We start from the raw sequence: 14,469 nt of genomic DNA on the forward strand, positions 1-14,469 counted from the left end.
CTGATTTAAATGGCAGGCAAGTCTGTCAACAAGCAAAGTTCTTACACATGTTCTATAGCTATCCTACCATAACATCACAGAAAAACTAGTCAAAATTGTTGAACAGATCAGCTGAAAACAGATCTAACTGGTCTCACTGGACAGCGCTGGGCAGTGAAGCGTGCTCACCTGTAGGAGTCGTTGAGGCGTGCGTGTCGCTCAGCGGCCAGCGTGCGGATCTGCTCCCAGTTGGTGATGAGCTCGTCGCGCTTCAGGTGGATCTGCGAGGCATTCTGGGGGTGGGTCTGCTGCAGGCGCTCAGCCTCGCCGCCAAGAGTGTTCACCTGAGGGATGACCGGGACAACATGAGGACGGAGCCAAGTGGTAGTCTCTGGAAGTGCTTTGTTGGTGACAGGACACTTGTAACTTCCTATAAGGCTCCTAAAGCATCTTAGAACTAAAGCCTGACTACTGTTTTTGTAATACGGTCGGTCATGTGTGCAATACATTGTTTTGTTCAATATATGGATGAATTTGCATTTCAATTTAATTATACAGTTGATGTGTGTGTGTATCTGAGTGTGTGTGTGTGTGTGTTTAGACTGACCTTGTCCTCCAGGGCCGCCAAGTCTCTCTCCAGGCCCTCGTGTTTGCGCAGCAGCGCCTGAACACTGGCCAGGTCTCGGCCGAAATCATCCGACGCCATCAGCTGCTCCTTCTCCTTGATCCAGCTGATGGTCTCATCCACATCCCTACAGGCAAACACAAATGTGCCTCCATCAGCCTCCACTCTTCATTACCACAGGAATCGCTCTCTACACCTCCTTACTAGCTTGCCTATAATGGCTTTCATATTTATTCCATGTCACTTTATCTTCACAGTTAAATTGACTACTGGACAAATTTCAATTCAAATTCAAATTTAATATATAGTTTTAAGAAAATCAAATCCACATTTAAGTCATAACCTGAGCTACTCAAGTACACTGCAAATTCAGTTTAGACTGAATACAGTGTTCTGGGGGAAGGTAAGGAAATCGATTTTCCGGAGGGTTTTTTCCCCGTGGGAACTGATCACGGAGTTGAAACTGCTCCCCGCGCATCTCTGCACGCACCTGTTGAAGCGCTGCACCTCGGCGGCACCGAACAGCTTGCCCTGCCTCTGCTGGGCCAGGCCCTTGAGCCGCTGCCATGCGGTGTTGACCTCCTCCTGCTTGCGCAGGATCAGCTCGGTCTCGGGGTGCGAGTCCTGGGTCAGCCTGCCCGCCGCCTGGTTGACGTCGTTCACGCGCTCCTCGTGTGCCGCCAGGTCGGTCTGGAACTCCTCGAACTTCTTCTGCAGCACCTGGACGTGCTCCAGATCCTGGCCCAGCTCCTCGGAGGTGACGATGGCTTCCTACGGGATACAGCAGGACAAACGAGAGCAGGGAACTTTAGTGCAGCTGCATCCCTGATGTAATTAAACTGATGAATCCCCCAAATTGCATGGACTCGTGCCGTAATTATTCTATGCTTTACAGGTTAATTGGCTGGAACCTAAACATAAAGTATAAAAATGATATACTTGCATGCAAAGTATGAAATTGGTCTATAATGATAATAATGCAAGTTAATGGTTTATTCTATATAATTTAATGTCTAAATGTTACATCAATAACAGTAGTGTACAGAGAGTGATTAAGTGAGAGGAGGAGCGCCGGACCTTGTCACTGATCCAGTCGAGGGCGTCCTCGCACTCGCGCAGGTACTGCACCAGCTTCTGGGCCTGCAACAGACGCACGCCCTTCTCCTTGGTCTTCTGCAGCAGCTGGTCCCATAGGTGGTGCAGCTCCTCCAGACGCGTCTGGGACAGGGAGGAGGAACACAAGTGAGGATGGAGCGCTCATCATGGACCCCCATCTCCCCAACTGGAGACTAGCAGCAAAGGATAGCTGAGATCTAAAAGAGAGTGCTTTCTGACTTGTGTCATACTAGTTCTATTGGTTGGGGTGTCAAGGCAACACTTCTCTTGAAGACCATATTATTCTTTACCAGAACATGAAAGTTGTGAAGTATAATACCAGGAAAATCGAATAAAGATATAAAGGAGTGCTATACAGGTAGCATTTCATGCATGAATGCAGGATCACCCTCAAATATTAATGAATTCTACTGCTGCTAGAGAATTCAGATCATCACTGCAAATCAAGCCATACATTTCACTCTAGGGAAGACAGGAAAAAAAAGAGGACAGTTCAGTGGTGGAAACAACGGAGTCACAGCACCCAAGCACCTACTGGGACAAAACTTCCATAATTGACACTTGTTACTATGGGCCGCTGGGCAGTCCGGTATGGTGTGAAGGACTGAAGCACACGGGAAGGGTTAACAGCGCACCGCACATCTGCACTAAGACTTTATTATTGCAGTCACCATCTTCACCACCATCTTCACCACCATCATCATCACCACCATCATCATCATCATCATCAGTACCATCATCATCATCATCATCACATATCAAAACTAGACATTATCATTTGATGTAAATAATCCTAACCATATGTACTGTGTGTGTGTGTGTGTGTGTGTGTGTGTGTGTGTGTGTGTGTGTGGGAGGGGCAGGGCGTTAGCACTCCAGCTGACGTTTAGCATAGCAACTGTAAGGCTTTACCCGGATGGTTTCGGATGCAAAGTGGCCCTCAGAGATCATCAGGTTGCCTGTCTCGTCCAGTTTGATGATGGCCCCAGCATTGGCCTGCACCTCCGCCTCGAAGGCCTGGTGTTTCTGCAGCTTTCCCTGCAGACAGAAAAACAATACAGACAATGAGAAGATAGAATGTCCATGGAGGAATAGAATGTCCATGGATGAAAAGAATAACAGCAGTTTATTTCATTTGGCCAGTGGGGCCTGGCATGGTTTATAGTATAGTACATGTAAAAGTTGATGACCTTAGCACTTAGCAAAAAAATGTACCAAAGGCTACAGTGTTGGCCAAGATATAGCCTAGTTAAACATTACCCATGCCACATTCCTTACTCAGACTTTGAAACCCACACATTGTGACAATCCATCGTTTCATATTGCACCTTTACCCCCTATTCATGGGTTTCATCAGGTCCCTTTCCACAGGTGTTTTAATCAAGCACCATGCAGTCTGCATTCATAATCTACGTGCTTTTATACACCTGGGGAAAGGGACCTGATGAGACCCATGAATTGCCTTTACGGACCCTTCAGCACAACATATGAGTGAAAAGCCTTGTGAGTCAACACTCAATATTCTGCAAACTAATATCAATGAAAACATTCCTTGCCGACACCTCTGCATGACCCTGCTACTTCCTGCCACACCAACCCCTCATGTGAACTTTTACTTTACTTCAGGCAAGATAGGAGGCCTGCCTCTGTGTCTGACCTGCAGGTTGCTGGGGTCCTTGTAGTTCTCATCGGAAGCGATCTGCAGCTTCTCGAGGATCCATTTCTCCAGCTCGTCGGCGTCCCGGCGGAAGAACTGGAAACGGTACGAGTCCTCCAGCTTCTGCCGGCGCATGGTCGACAACTCCTTGAAGCGCCGGTAGCGGTCGAGCACCTGCTGCCGGCGCTCCTGGATGTCATCGGCCGTCTCCAGCACCTTCACCCCACTGGCGTCCATCTTCTGCTGAGGTATGACAACGCCAACAAACACCAGTTAGGACCAATTCACAGGAAATAGCTACAGTAAAGCCTTAGCACATTTTCTTGGCCAAATGACATTCACACGGACCATATATTGGCTCGGGGGGGGGGGGGGGGGGGGGGGGGGATTATGGGTCCTAATCACCCCAAAGCAACATGCAACACACAACAGAGAAGAGAGAAACGTGGTGAACTACACGGGTTTAGTAGGATCAATTTCATAATTCAACAATTCATTCATATGACAAAATGGCCACGTATTCCCTTAGCTATTCCTGTGAGGTGTATTGGTGGAGGCCTTGTGCTATCTTTTTTAACAACCCCCCATATCTTTCCATCCCCAGCAAATAAAGCACACAACACCTTTTAACTACAATTCCGAGAAAAGGACCATCATTTTTATGGACAGGATAAAACAAAGCAAAGGGTGTGGGTAGTGTGCGTGCATTTGAGAATGTGTGTGTGTGTGTGTGTGTGTGTGTGTGTGCTGGGGGGGAGGGCGTTAGCATTCCAGCTGACGTTTAGCAGACCCTGGCAGCTGAGCACACCAGGGGGGCCTGGCGGAAATTCCACAGAGAAGCTCTGCACAAACGCTGTCCAAACACAAAGAGAATGCTGCCGTCAGCCCCCAACCCCCCACCAACACACACACACACACACGGAGGTGCCATCCCTTCACCCCCCTTTACCAAAATCACCCACACCAACCCCCCTCACTAACCAGCACATGTCCCCTAGTCCCCGTCCTCTGTGTCTGGATGGCTGCTCTGGGAGAGAGCCAAGCTGGGCTCAGCTGGCCAGCCCATTAGGGGTCACACCATTGTTATGACAGAGACCGGACTGAAAGGTCATCAACACACCAATTACCACAAATACAAAACTGGGAAAGTGACAGACACAGCTACTGACCGTACAGGCTGGGTCTATAATGTATAGGCTATATGTTTCTGTATGTTATAGGTCATCTCTCTGGACTATACCCCCGAGAAAGTGGCATCATGGGTCATTAGCTTGGCGTTGTTGTTACCATCTTTATCCATCAGTGGTGCTATGGGAACTGTTCATCTAAATGGGACGTTGCACCCAATGACCTTCACACAAGGTCTTCCCAGAGAGAAAGCCTGGGGCTCTCAGTCACGTCCTGCAGCCTTCCCACAGCAAGAGGGGACAGCTGACCTCTGGCAATGTCCCCCACCTGTGAGATCCCTCCAGTGTCATGCCAATCACGCCAGAAGGCCAGTCTATGACTGTGGCTTCACAGACACTTCCAGAAATACTTGTCCTATTTTACTGCGCTACAATCTACTAGTACATTTTCAGACACATGTCAAATTGTCATGGGGCCGCTGTAGGTTGGCCTGCTGGCTGATTGATGGTAATATCACATGAGAGATCAGGACTGGCGACCCAGCTCATTTGAACTGCTCTAAATGGACCTGACACACAGCTGTGAACATCTGCAGCCAATTCCCAGGGGTCTGTGACCTGCACCTAGGGCCAGCATGGACTCCTCGGTCTGAAAGGTGTGACCTCAGCTTGTCCTGGGCCTCTAGGAGGAGCAGATGGCTAATGGTGGCCTGTAGTCGATATCCAGTGCAAAACACAGGCCTGGATCTATTAATGACTCCATCATGAAACTGGGTGGGTCTTCTGACAAATTACGTCTGACTCCTCTCTAAATACATTTTTCATTTTAGAGTAATTATGCTTTTTCAATGCTCTCATCACATCATTCAAAAGATAATTACATTTAATACTGATAGATCATTCTTAAAATTTCACTGGCTAAGCAGCCGGACATGAACACTTGAGAGCTGCAATGGAAAGCCAAGGTCATTGACGACAGAGAGAGAGGAAGAGAAAAAGGGATCAAGAAAGAAAGAAAGAAAGAAAGAAAGAAAGAAAGAAAGAAAGAGGGGGCTAGCTTTTCTTCAAACGGACAAACAAAACCAGGGGGGGGCTGGCTTTCCAGTCATCCACACAGTCAGTCACTTCCATGGCCTGGGGTGCCAGACTGGATCAATGAAAGCCTTTGTTACAGGGGCCAACACAGCCCTCTGGGAGAGAGGGAGAGAGAGAATGAATGATGGAGTGAGAGAGACGGCTAAAGAGGAGTGCATGAAATCGGGTGATCAGAAAGAGAGAGGGAGAGAGTGTGAGAGAGAGAGAGAGAGAGAGAGAGAATAAGAGAGGGAGGCAGTTCACTGAGAGCTTCTATCCACTCCATCACAGACTGGATCAGTTGAGTCAGCAGCATCAGCAGCAGCTGCAGCTCTACCCTGCTCTCAACACCCGTGTGCGTAGCCGTAGCTGCAGCTCCATCCCCACAGCAGGGCAGAGTGGCTCACATTACAGCAGGTTACATTAACCTGCCTGGCCTCACGGCCTGTGCCTTCTGCAATTCCCCAAGTCCCACAGCACAACAGACCTGCTGCCCAGGCTGCTACTGCGGCAGATGCAGCCAGTCTGTTATTAAGTAAACAGGCACGGCCCGTCACTGGAGTAGCTGTCTACGCTGCACTACGCACATCCGTCAGAGCAGACCCACATGGTAATTACATCCACCTACACAGCCACCGAGCCTTGGCAACACGGGGGGAGCGGGAGGAGAATCAGTGGAGAATGGCGGAGGCGATGGCATGTACAGTTGCCCATGCTCTCCAATCACACATCAGACTGGAGCTAAAACCCCGCTCAAAAAAACAAACAGACAGATGTGCAATTCTCGACAATAAAACTAAATAGAATGTGTGCCAACTTCCAAGCCGATTACAGCAGCCAGGGCAGTCCTCATCATGTTCAAACTGTCAGCCAGGCCGCCCATCCCCCACCTAACCTTCCCTACCCTACCCATCCCATCTCTTCTCTGCTAAGCAGTGCCGGCTCACTGATAGCGTCCTGGGGGATTTAACAGCAGGCTGTGACCTGTTTCCAGCCAGATAGTGGTCAGTGGTCACTACAGACAAGGATGGAAACTTGACCCTAGCTGGGAGATTGAAGTCAACAGTAACCAATGGGGTATCAGTTTCTTCAACAGGATAGGCCTATCAGGTTTTTTTGTTTGATTGTTTTAAGGGCCACTCCCTCCAAAGGTGGACTGTGTCCGTGTGTTCCAGGGGGCAGACTGTGGACTCTAAAATGATGTCATTACATCTGCGTGCAGAAATCTTCGGCTGGGTGTGAAATCCAAGTCACCAGACCTCACGCCTCTTGTTAACTCTGCCCAGCCACATGACTTCAGCAGTGATACTGAGCTGATCACATATCGCCAAACAGCAGGAATGCTGCAGTATGCATTCACCTTTACCTTTACGATCAAATCAAGGATGCAGAAAATCTGTCCAAGTTCTCCGACATAGCGGCTCATCTGAGGTGAATGATTTCAAAATTCCTATGGGTGTGGCCCCAGCAAGCGCACAAATGAAGTGGGGTCTGGAGGACTACGTCTTAACCCCCCTACGTAGCTACACAGCTGCACAGAAAGATAGGTGCTTCTACACTGGGTGCGCTCACATGATAACACCATCTCCCGCCCACTTACTTAAAATGGCAACCCCCCCCCCCCCCCCCCTTCAGCAGCACCTCCAGAATCTCTGACACTCCTACTGTACATCCCACTCACCCTTACTCACGCGCATCGCGAAACCTCACTGATGCGGACCCTGTGCAGCACAGCAGAGAGCTACATGCACGTGTGGATGCAGACTGCAGAGGCCCATATTGCGCTGTGCTGAATGTTGTGCCGTGTTGTGGTGTAGTGACAACACTAGACTACTAAAAATGTGACGTGAGAGAGTAGCAACCACGGTACGGTCAAACCACAGGCACGTGACCAGAACAGCCCACACGACCACAGAGGTTAACTTGAAGCACCTTCACAAACCAGACAACACACAGGCAGTGTGTCGGTTGACCACAAACCAATCATATAACTGAACCACGGAGGAAACAGAACAATCAAAAAAACTCCCTTCCTCCCTCAACAACACCAACGGCAGTTTGAAGTTCTTGTCTCTAAGCAGACTTGCCGCCCCTTCTTCTCGCTCGCCTTCAGCAGAGCTGTTTTTAGAGCTGGCAGCGGCACACTTAGTCCCTCTCCATCCCGGCGATCAGGAGCCTGCGCTGCTGGTAATGAGCTCCGGCGTGGCATAAAGACATGCCGCGCATTCTGCAGAACAGCCGAGGTATTTATAAACCCCCAGAGGTGGCCAGGGACACATATAACTGCAGAAGTATGTCGAGCAAGGACGAGAGACAGTGAGTGCTGAGAGAGGGGAGAAGACACTGTGTGTCTCTGAATGTAGATGTGTGTGTGTGTGTGTGTGTGTGTGTGTGTGTGTGTGTGTGTGTGTGTGTGTGTGTGTGTGTGTGTGTGTGTGTGTGTGCGCGAGAGAGCGAGAGAGAGAGAGAGAAAGAAAACCTGTTGATTCCCATCGCACTGCACCATTGCAATTCAATGCAATGTTCTCAGCAGAGAAGATAAGAGTTAATGTCAGAACACAGACGTCCTACAAACATGTTTAAAAAGCTGCTGCTCTCCAGGGCCGGGCTCTTTTTCTGCTTCCAAATGCATGTAGTGCGAGCCCCTGAGGCCTATAGCAGAGCCTCTGCTTTACACCCACGGAGGAAGCTAGAGGGGCTGGGAAAATCGGATGAGGTCACGCAACAACCCCGGGAAGTTTCCATGGAAACACATCTGTTATCGAGGAGGCTGAGGGGGATGGGGGGGGGGCCATGACGACAGATCTAGGGAGGGTGCAGAGGGCCTGTGGAATTTGCAGGAAACGGGTGGGCCGTCTCCGAGGATCTCCACGGCCAAGAGGAGTTCATGTGAGCAGAGGAGAAACAACGCCTATCAGCGAGAGAGAGTACACAGATAGAACACAGGAAGGGGCCAGCATCCATTCTCTATGCCTAGTCCCTGCAGTGAGAAGCAGCGAGAAGTCTATCTGTAGGCCTACATCGGCCTACATCAGCCTACATCAGCCCACACCAGGCTCTCAGGGTGTTTCACACAGCCTTCTTGGCCAGAGTAACCGCTGTTGTGAAAGTGCATTTACTCCTCGTGTGCCCCCCCCCCCCCCCCCCTTCTTCACGACTGAATTTCCTGTCAACATTCAATATTGATGAACTTGAACTGCAGAGGAGGACGCCATCGCTGAGCTAGAGGCTCCATTTTTCAACAGCTCTCCTCCGACTTAATGCTGAAAAGTGGCCCCATCTAAAAGCAGCATATCTGGGACTGAATCGCACAAAATGGCAGCCACAGACCAATGTCAGGATGACTTGAATTCCAGTTCACAGTCTTGTACACTAGTCACTGCTTACTGAATACACACTTTTACTTTTTATTCTCAATGTTGTGTAACAGCTGGGACATATCCAGCTCTGTTTTTGATAAAAAATTAAAAAAAACACTGCAACCTTTATCATGCAGGAATCCCAGAAACGTCCCCACACAGACACACACTCTCAAACCCATGCAGAACACACAGCACTGGATTCATGTGACTAGTTTGTGATGAAATATGGACACCATAAAACTATGGCTGGGAGCAGGACTGCTGCAGAGCTGAATGACTCCAGGCATAAACATGCTATAAGCACAGTGACACTTCTGTTCTTTCTGCTATTTATTCTCCTCCCCTCTGCGGTTCCTCTGTTTTTAAGGACAGGCCATCTACGGCCTTGACTAGGACAGGATTGCACTTATTATTCCCCTCTTGGACTACCTCCCCAGTTCATTCATTCATCATTCAATAGTATTCCTCTCTTTCTTTCTTTCTTCCTTTTCTTCTTTCTATCATCTTTTCTTCCTCCGTCTCGGTGTCTCTGGCTTCCTCCTCTCTGCACTGCAGGCAGACGCATCGCCCCTGCAGTAGAGGGGCCATGTGGGGAGGCAGCCAAGACCCGGCCCAGCCCTTGCGTCTCCCTGTCTGAACAACAGCAGCAGGACAGAAGACACACACACACACACACAATCACCGAGCTGGAATGTCCTTCTCATAGGGCTGCTTCCTGCTCTCAACATTCCAGAACCTTCGGACCATTCTTTACCATCCCCAGCCACTCCACCCACCCACTCCCTCACACCCACTCCACTCCCGCACACACACAAATGTGCCTCTCACTGCAAACCCATTCACTACTCACGGCAAACCCATTCAAACACACGTAAACACACTGACACACTCATGCAACACATTACCTTTAGTTTGGGTTTAATAAACTTGGACATGGTGACAGGTGCTATGGGGGGCGCAACATTAATGTAAAGGTTAAAATTAAAAACATTGACAGTGACAGTTAAGTAACAGTAACTCATTTTCATTGGTTGAAAATCAGGCTTAATTAGCCTTAAAATGCAAAAGGATCCAACCATCACACAGAATGGAACGCGTAGAAACACACTCTTAAAAGAGAACAGCCGACAAAGACAGAGGGACAGCCACCTCACAGACACACCCTTATTTTCTCGACATCACAGGCCACACCAGCTCATTCCCAGAGGGTAACGGGCAGCCGGCAATTTGTCGCCCACCTGACACTGACATGGCAGGACTGACAGCACAGGAATGGCACTCCGCTATGGGGACTCTCCCAGGCAGCTAGGGGCATGGTTGACGACACTGGCTTGGGTTACGTGAGTGGATGCAATGCAATACCGAGGAGGCATGCACTGCCTACAATGACACACTGAGAGCTACTGTATGTCACTGGGCCGAGCCTAACAGGCCACAGCTGTTAGAGATAGCCTTCCGTGGACTGATAACGGTCAATGATTGCACTCACTAAACGAGGCTGTGAAGTAACTAGGCAACACAATCTATTCAAATGTGATCATCTCACTGGCTGGATTTCGGGGAATGCTTATAACCAATACACTTCACTCATGATGACTGTGACAAAACAAACGTGTCCATATAGTTTTATGATTGAAACCAGTATAAACAAAAAGTGTTTGACTAAACTTTTCCTGATAGCACAAGACAATAATAAGGCCTACACTTAGAGACTCGCATAACATCTATGCAAGTTGGCCTTGATATCGTTGTGCATTGGTATGACATACTAAATTGCTGACAGTAAAAAGTAAGACATAACAAGGACCCCTTCTGATGAGCCTGAATGCATCATTCGTACAGCTGAAGGAGCACACCCAAGTTTCTGTTCCTCACTGCCACAACAGTGTGTTCAGTCAACCACAGTGGAGAGATAACAGCATGACAGGTTAGAGGGTATTTTTTAATGGTATGTTCAAAAAGAAGTTTGTCAGGACATTGTAAAGGTTACTAAAAGCATAGTGTGTAAGGATGGATGTGATCTTCTCAGAGTGATGCTAAATAACAGATGCGTCATAGGGGACAGAGGACAGGATCCGTAACACCAAAACTAATTCTGCAGAGAGGCCCAAGGCCTAGAATAGCCCCGTGATTTGATTATCAACAGAATGATGATTACAGCGTCAGAGGAAAGGCCCACCACGGATTCCTTGTCTGAAAACGAAATGTCAGAGCCTCTGTTCTCACATCCTAGGCAGCCTACAGTAAGGCCCAAAGGAGTAAGTGTGAATACTAATGACTGTGCACAAAAACTAGAACTTTCCAGCGGACAGACCTCACGCTGAGATCATAGAAATGTGTGCTTTGGCAGAATAAAAAGAGTTTAAACGATGATTGCAAACAATTGTGATTTGATCACGGCGATAGCTCCGCTGGTGCTATGCATTTACGACTACACAAAGAAATGTCAACATTACCAATCCGTCTTTTTCACTGAAAGGGGACACGCTTGGGATGGATGTGCCCTATTAAAATTATCTGGGTACTAGGCTCATGGTAATCTGAACGACATTCTAAAAGTCGACAAATTGAAGTGTTTAAGCCTCTTTGCGGGCGAAACGCACGGTCAATCTGACCAGGCACTCCTGTAAAGCAGACTGGACGTCAAATTGATCCGCGAGGTTCGCCATTGTAGCAACGCTGACTAAACAAAACAATACGCTGGTCGCTGACTAATTTACTGTAATACGAAAAAAGACATTATATCGGAATTGCATTGGCTAGTTAAACACAGTGCATTTCCTCTGATTTGTTCGTGAAGATGCAATCATATAAAATAACGCTTGCATACAACAGACTGCCTTTCGCCTGATTCCATTTGTTCAATGACATTCCAGTTCGTCTGGCGCTGGGTGGGTCCTCCACATTCGAAATGTCTAACATTAGCTAGCTTCAGCAGAGGATTGCTGCACCTTGATAACAACAAAAATTAGGAAGTTTCTCATAAAATCTTCGATTTACACAAGAACATGTGGCAACAGACATTTCAGACAAATGACACGTATTTGGAACTGGACATTTTCAGTTAATCCAGTTCAACCGCTAGCACCAAGCTAACGTTCTATCTAACACACTAGCCAAGCTAACGTGAACGCCCTGGACAACACATTTTCTTGGGAAGTTACAATGACAGCTATACCGGGTACTTAGCACCTAAACAAATTGCCCATGCATTCATTAATTGCCCACAACAATAATATACACCAGAACGCCAAAACTGTTGTTAAACATAACGAACTAACTCATAGCTAACCACCAATGTATCCGCCTGCTACTACCCTACTTCACGTTAACGTTACTGGGCGAGTGCTTTTTATGGGACAAGTGGAAGAAATACTCCAGCTAACAGTAACCGATTCCAGAAACATGCGTTTTGCAGATACATTAACGTTATATTGAAAATTGTCATATGAAAACAAACGTTGCACACATTTTTGTGAGATAAACCTTTGAATAGGTTTATCTTTGCCTTTAGGTTATATATTAACCTCTCTTCAGAGCTTGCGATAGCATGACAGCTAGTTTGGTAGGCAGGTAGCTGGTAGCACGGTCTCTCAAGCTTGCTAGCAAAACTCTTAAGCACAATCACTTAAAAGCTGTAAAAACGACACAATGTTCAAACATGCATGTGTTGTTATGGGTTCTCTAAAAGTATTAATATGTTAAAATATCAATGCAATCATACCTCTTCAGTGTAGTTTTCTCTGCTTACGAGGACTGGATCGAAACGGGTGGCAACCTCCCCGAATGAAATAGCTGGTAGTGGCGGGGGAGCAATATAATACTCTTCGCGAGGGAGTGACATCATACGCCGCAGCAACACACCGAGCGTTTGACGAAAACATACGGAATAAACCGAGTTCACATCCGACGGAAACCATTCACATCAATTCATCAGTCTAATTATTATGGTTGGTGACTATGTCACTAATGAACACAACCATAACCTTAATGCTAATATGATTGTTCATTAGTGGAATGTGATTGCTCATACATTTTGCCTACATAACAAAGGTCCCTATAGAGTCTAATGAACTTGTTATAAGCTAGGCATTAACCTACTTTCATTTAAACATCCATACATTAAAAAGATAGATATAACATTGCTCGTGTTATGTGAAAAGTTTGGCCAGAGTCTCAACATCTCAACATAGTTCATTTAATTTGGGGTGGTATTGGATTTGTCCAGGAATGTGCTCACTAGCCTAGGCCTACATCCATCTCTCTAAGCTCTACACTAGTCTGAATTTTGCTGTCTGCAATTATATTTTCAGATAGCCATAGTTGCCCCATCATCACAGACATCATAATATGTAGGTTAAATCATGGAATGTTATGTTGGAAATGAACTTTGAGAGGCATATCATAAAATGCTGCTCCCTTTGTTGCCCCCCATGTTTCTTTTAGGCCCACCACCTAGCCTAATCATGCCTTTGTCTTGAAGCACTGATACTGATACTGACACTGACACCCATCTAGCAGGACAATCCATGATGGTAATTTTCACACATACTCAACCAATGAAGTGTTAACATTCCACTGAATAGCCCTCTCAGTTCATCCATTAAGGTCAGCCAATGGGCTGCCAGCACACCTGAGAGGGTGTATGGTGTATATATAGACCCCTTAACCTGCATATTATAACGAAAAATCCAGAGGGAAAGATGTCAGGAAGCGACTCCTACAGTGTCTCATATGAGGACGGAAATGATAGGCACGACAGAGTAACCTGCCAGGGGTAAGTAGTTTAAATTCATTCAAAAAGGGCAGTTGCATATTGGCCATAAGCTATGATCATGATTTTCTGATCAAAATAGGTAACCAAAAACAATGTTTATTTTTCCTATACAGACTTTCTCACAAAGAACTTGAATGTCTCAGAGAATGGAATGACGATACAGATAAAGAAATTACACACATGCCAGAGGAGAATGCCATTCATTCCACCCAAAAGTGTTTTGAGAAGGCTACATTACAAACAGCTCCAACAGGTTTAGCAGCTGAAGAATTTTCACAGGTAATGCATGTTTTGAGTTAAAGTGCATTTCACACAAACAAAAAGACACTTCATAGCATAAACATATACTTCACCTTAATAATCTATTATTTTTTAGGAAAACCGAGAGACAAGTGAATCAAGACCAATGGAAAGTTTTGGGATTGCTACACAATCTCACAAAAGGCTAGAAGATCAATTGGAGAAGACGCAAAGAGAATTGCAGCACTGCAGAAAAAGACTTAAGGAAGAGCAACAAAAGGCAAAACAATACCAAAGAAAGGCTCTCGTTTATAAAGCACACATTTTACACATCCGAAAGATCTACGATATCCCACCCAAACTGTTGTGATGACTCATTCTCCACTATGCTTACTGTTTTTCATTTCATCTTAATAGTAATTGGTGACTGGTCAATGTTTTCCATATAGCCCTGTGTTTGTTCTTGTTCAGCTAGATATATTTGAAATATACCAGCCCTTGAATGTTTTTCC

General features: G+C 46.8%; 1 protein-coding gene and 1 long non-coding RNA gene across 12 annotated transcripts in view; one reads left to right on the top strand and one right to left on the bottom strand.

Moving 5' to 3' along the window:
* Positions 1 to 12,799, bottom strand: part of sptan1 (spectrin alpha, non-erythrocytic 1) — a 35,912-nt gene extending 23,113 nt beyond the window's left edge. For 10 of the 11 annotated variants that reach the window (XM_042059638.1, XM_042059637.1, XM_042059633.1 and 7 more), the window contains exons 1-7: positions 12,665 to 12,799; positions 3,378 to 3,620; positions 2,633 to 2,758; positions 1,682 to 1,822; positions 1,095 to 1,375; positions 587 to 731; positions 169 to 323 (exon numbers count right to left, since the gene is read on the bottom strand). In XM_042059638.1, coding sequence (XP_041915572.1) covers positions 169 to 323; positions 587 to 731; positions 1,095 to 1,375; positions 1,682 to 1,822; positions 2,633 to 2,758; positions 3,378 to 3,620; positions 12,665 to 12,787 — 1,214 coding nt within the window. In that variant the 5' untranslated portion in view covers positions 12,788 to 12,799. The remainder of the gene's footprint in view (positions 1 to 168; positions 324 to 586; positions 732 to 1,094; positions 1,376 to 1,681; positions 1,823 to 2,632; positions 2,759 to 3,377; positions 3,621 to 12,664) is intronic. The other variant, XM_042059629.1, reaches the window with a different exon arrangement.
* Positions 12,800 to 13,650: 851 nt separating this feature from the next.
* On the top strand, positions 13,651 to 14,250 carry LOC121681066. Its single transcript, XR_006021945.1, has 3 exons — positions 13,651 to 13,717; positions 13,831 to 13,996; positions 14,094 to 14,250. It is a non-coding gene; the product is annotated as an uncharacterized LOC121681066 (long non-coding RNA).
* Positions 14,251 to 14,469: the final 219 nt, after the last annotated feature.

Source organism: Alosa sapidissima, chromosome 13, assembly GCF_018492685.1.
Source record: "Alosa sapidissima isolate fAloSap1 chromosome 13, fAloSap1.pri, whole genome shotgun sequence".
NCBI lineage: Eukaryota > Metazoa > Chordata > Actinopteri > Clupeiformes > Clupeidae > Alosa > Alosa sapidissima.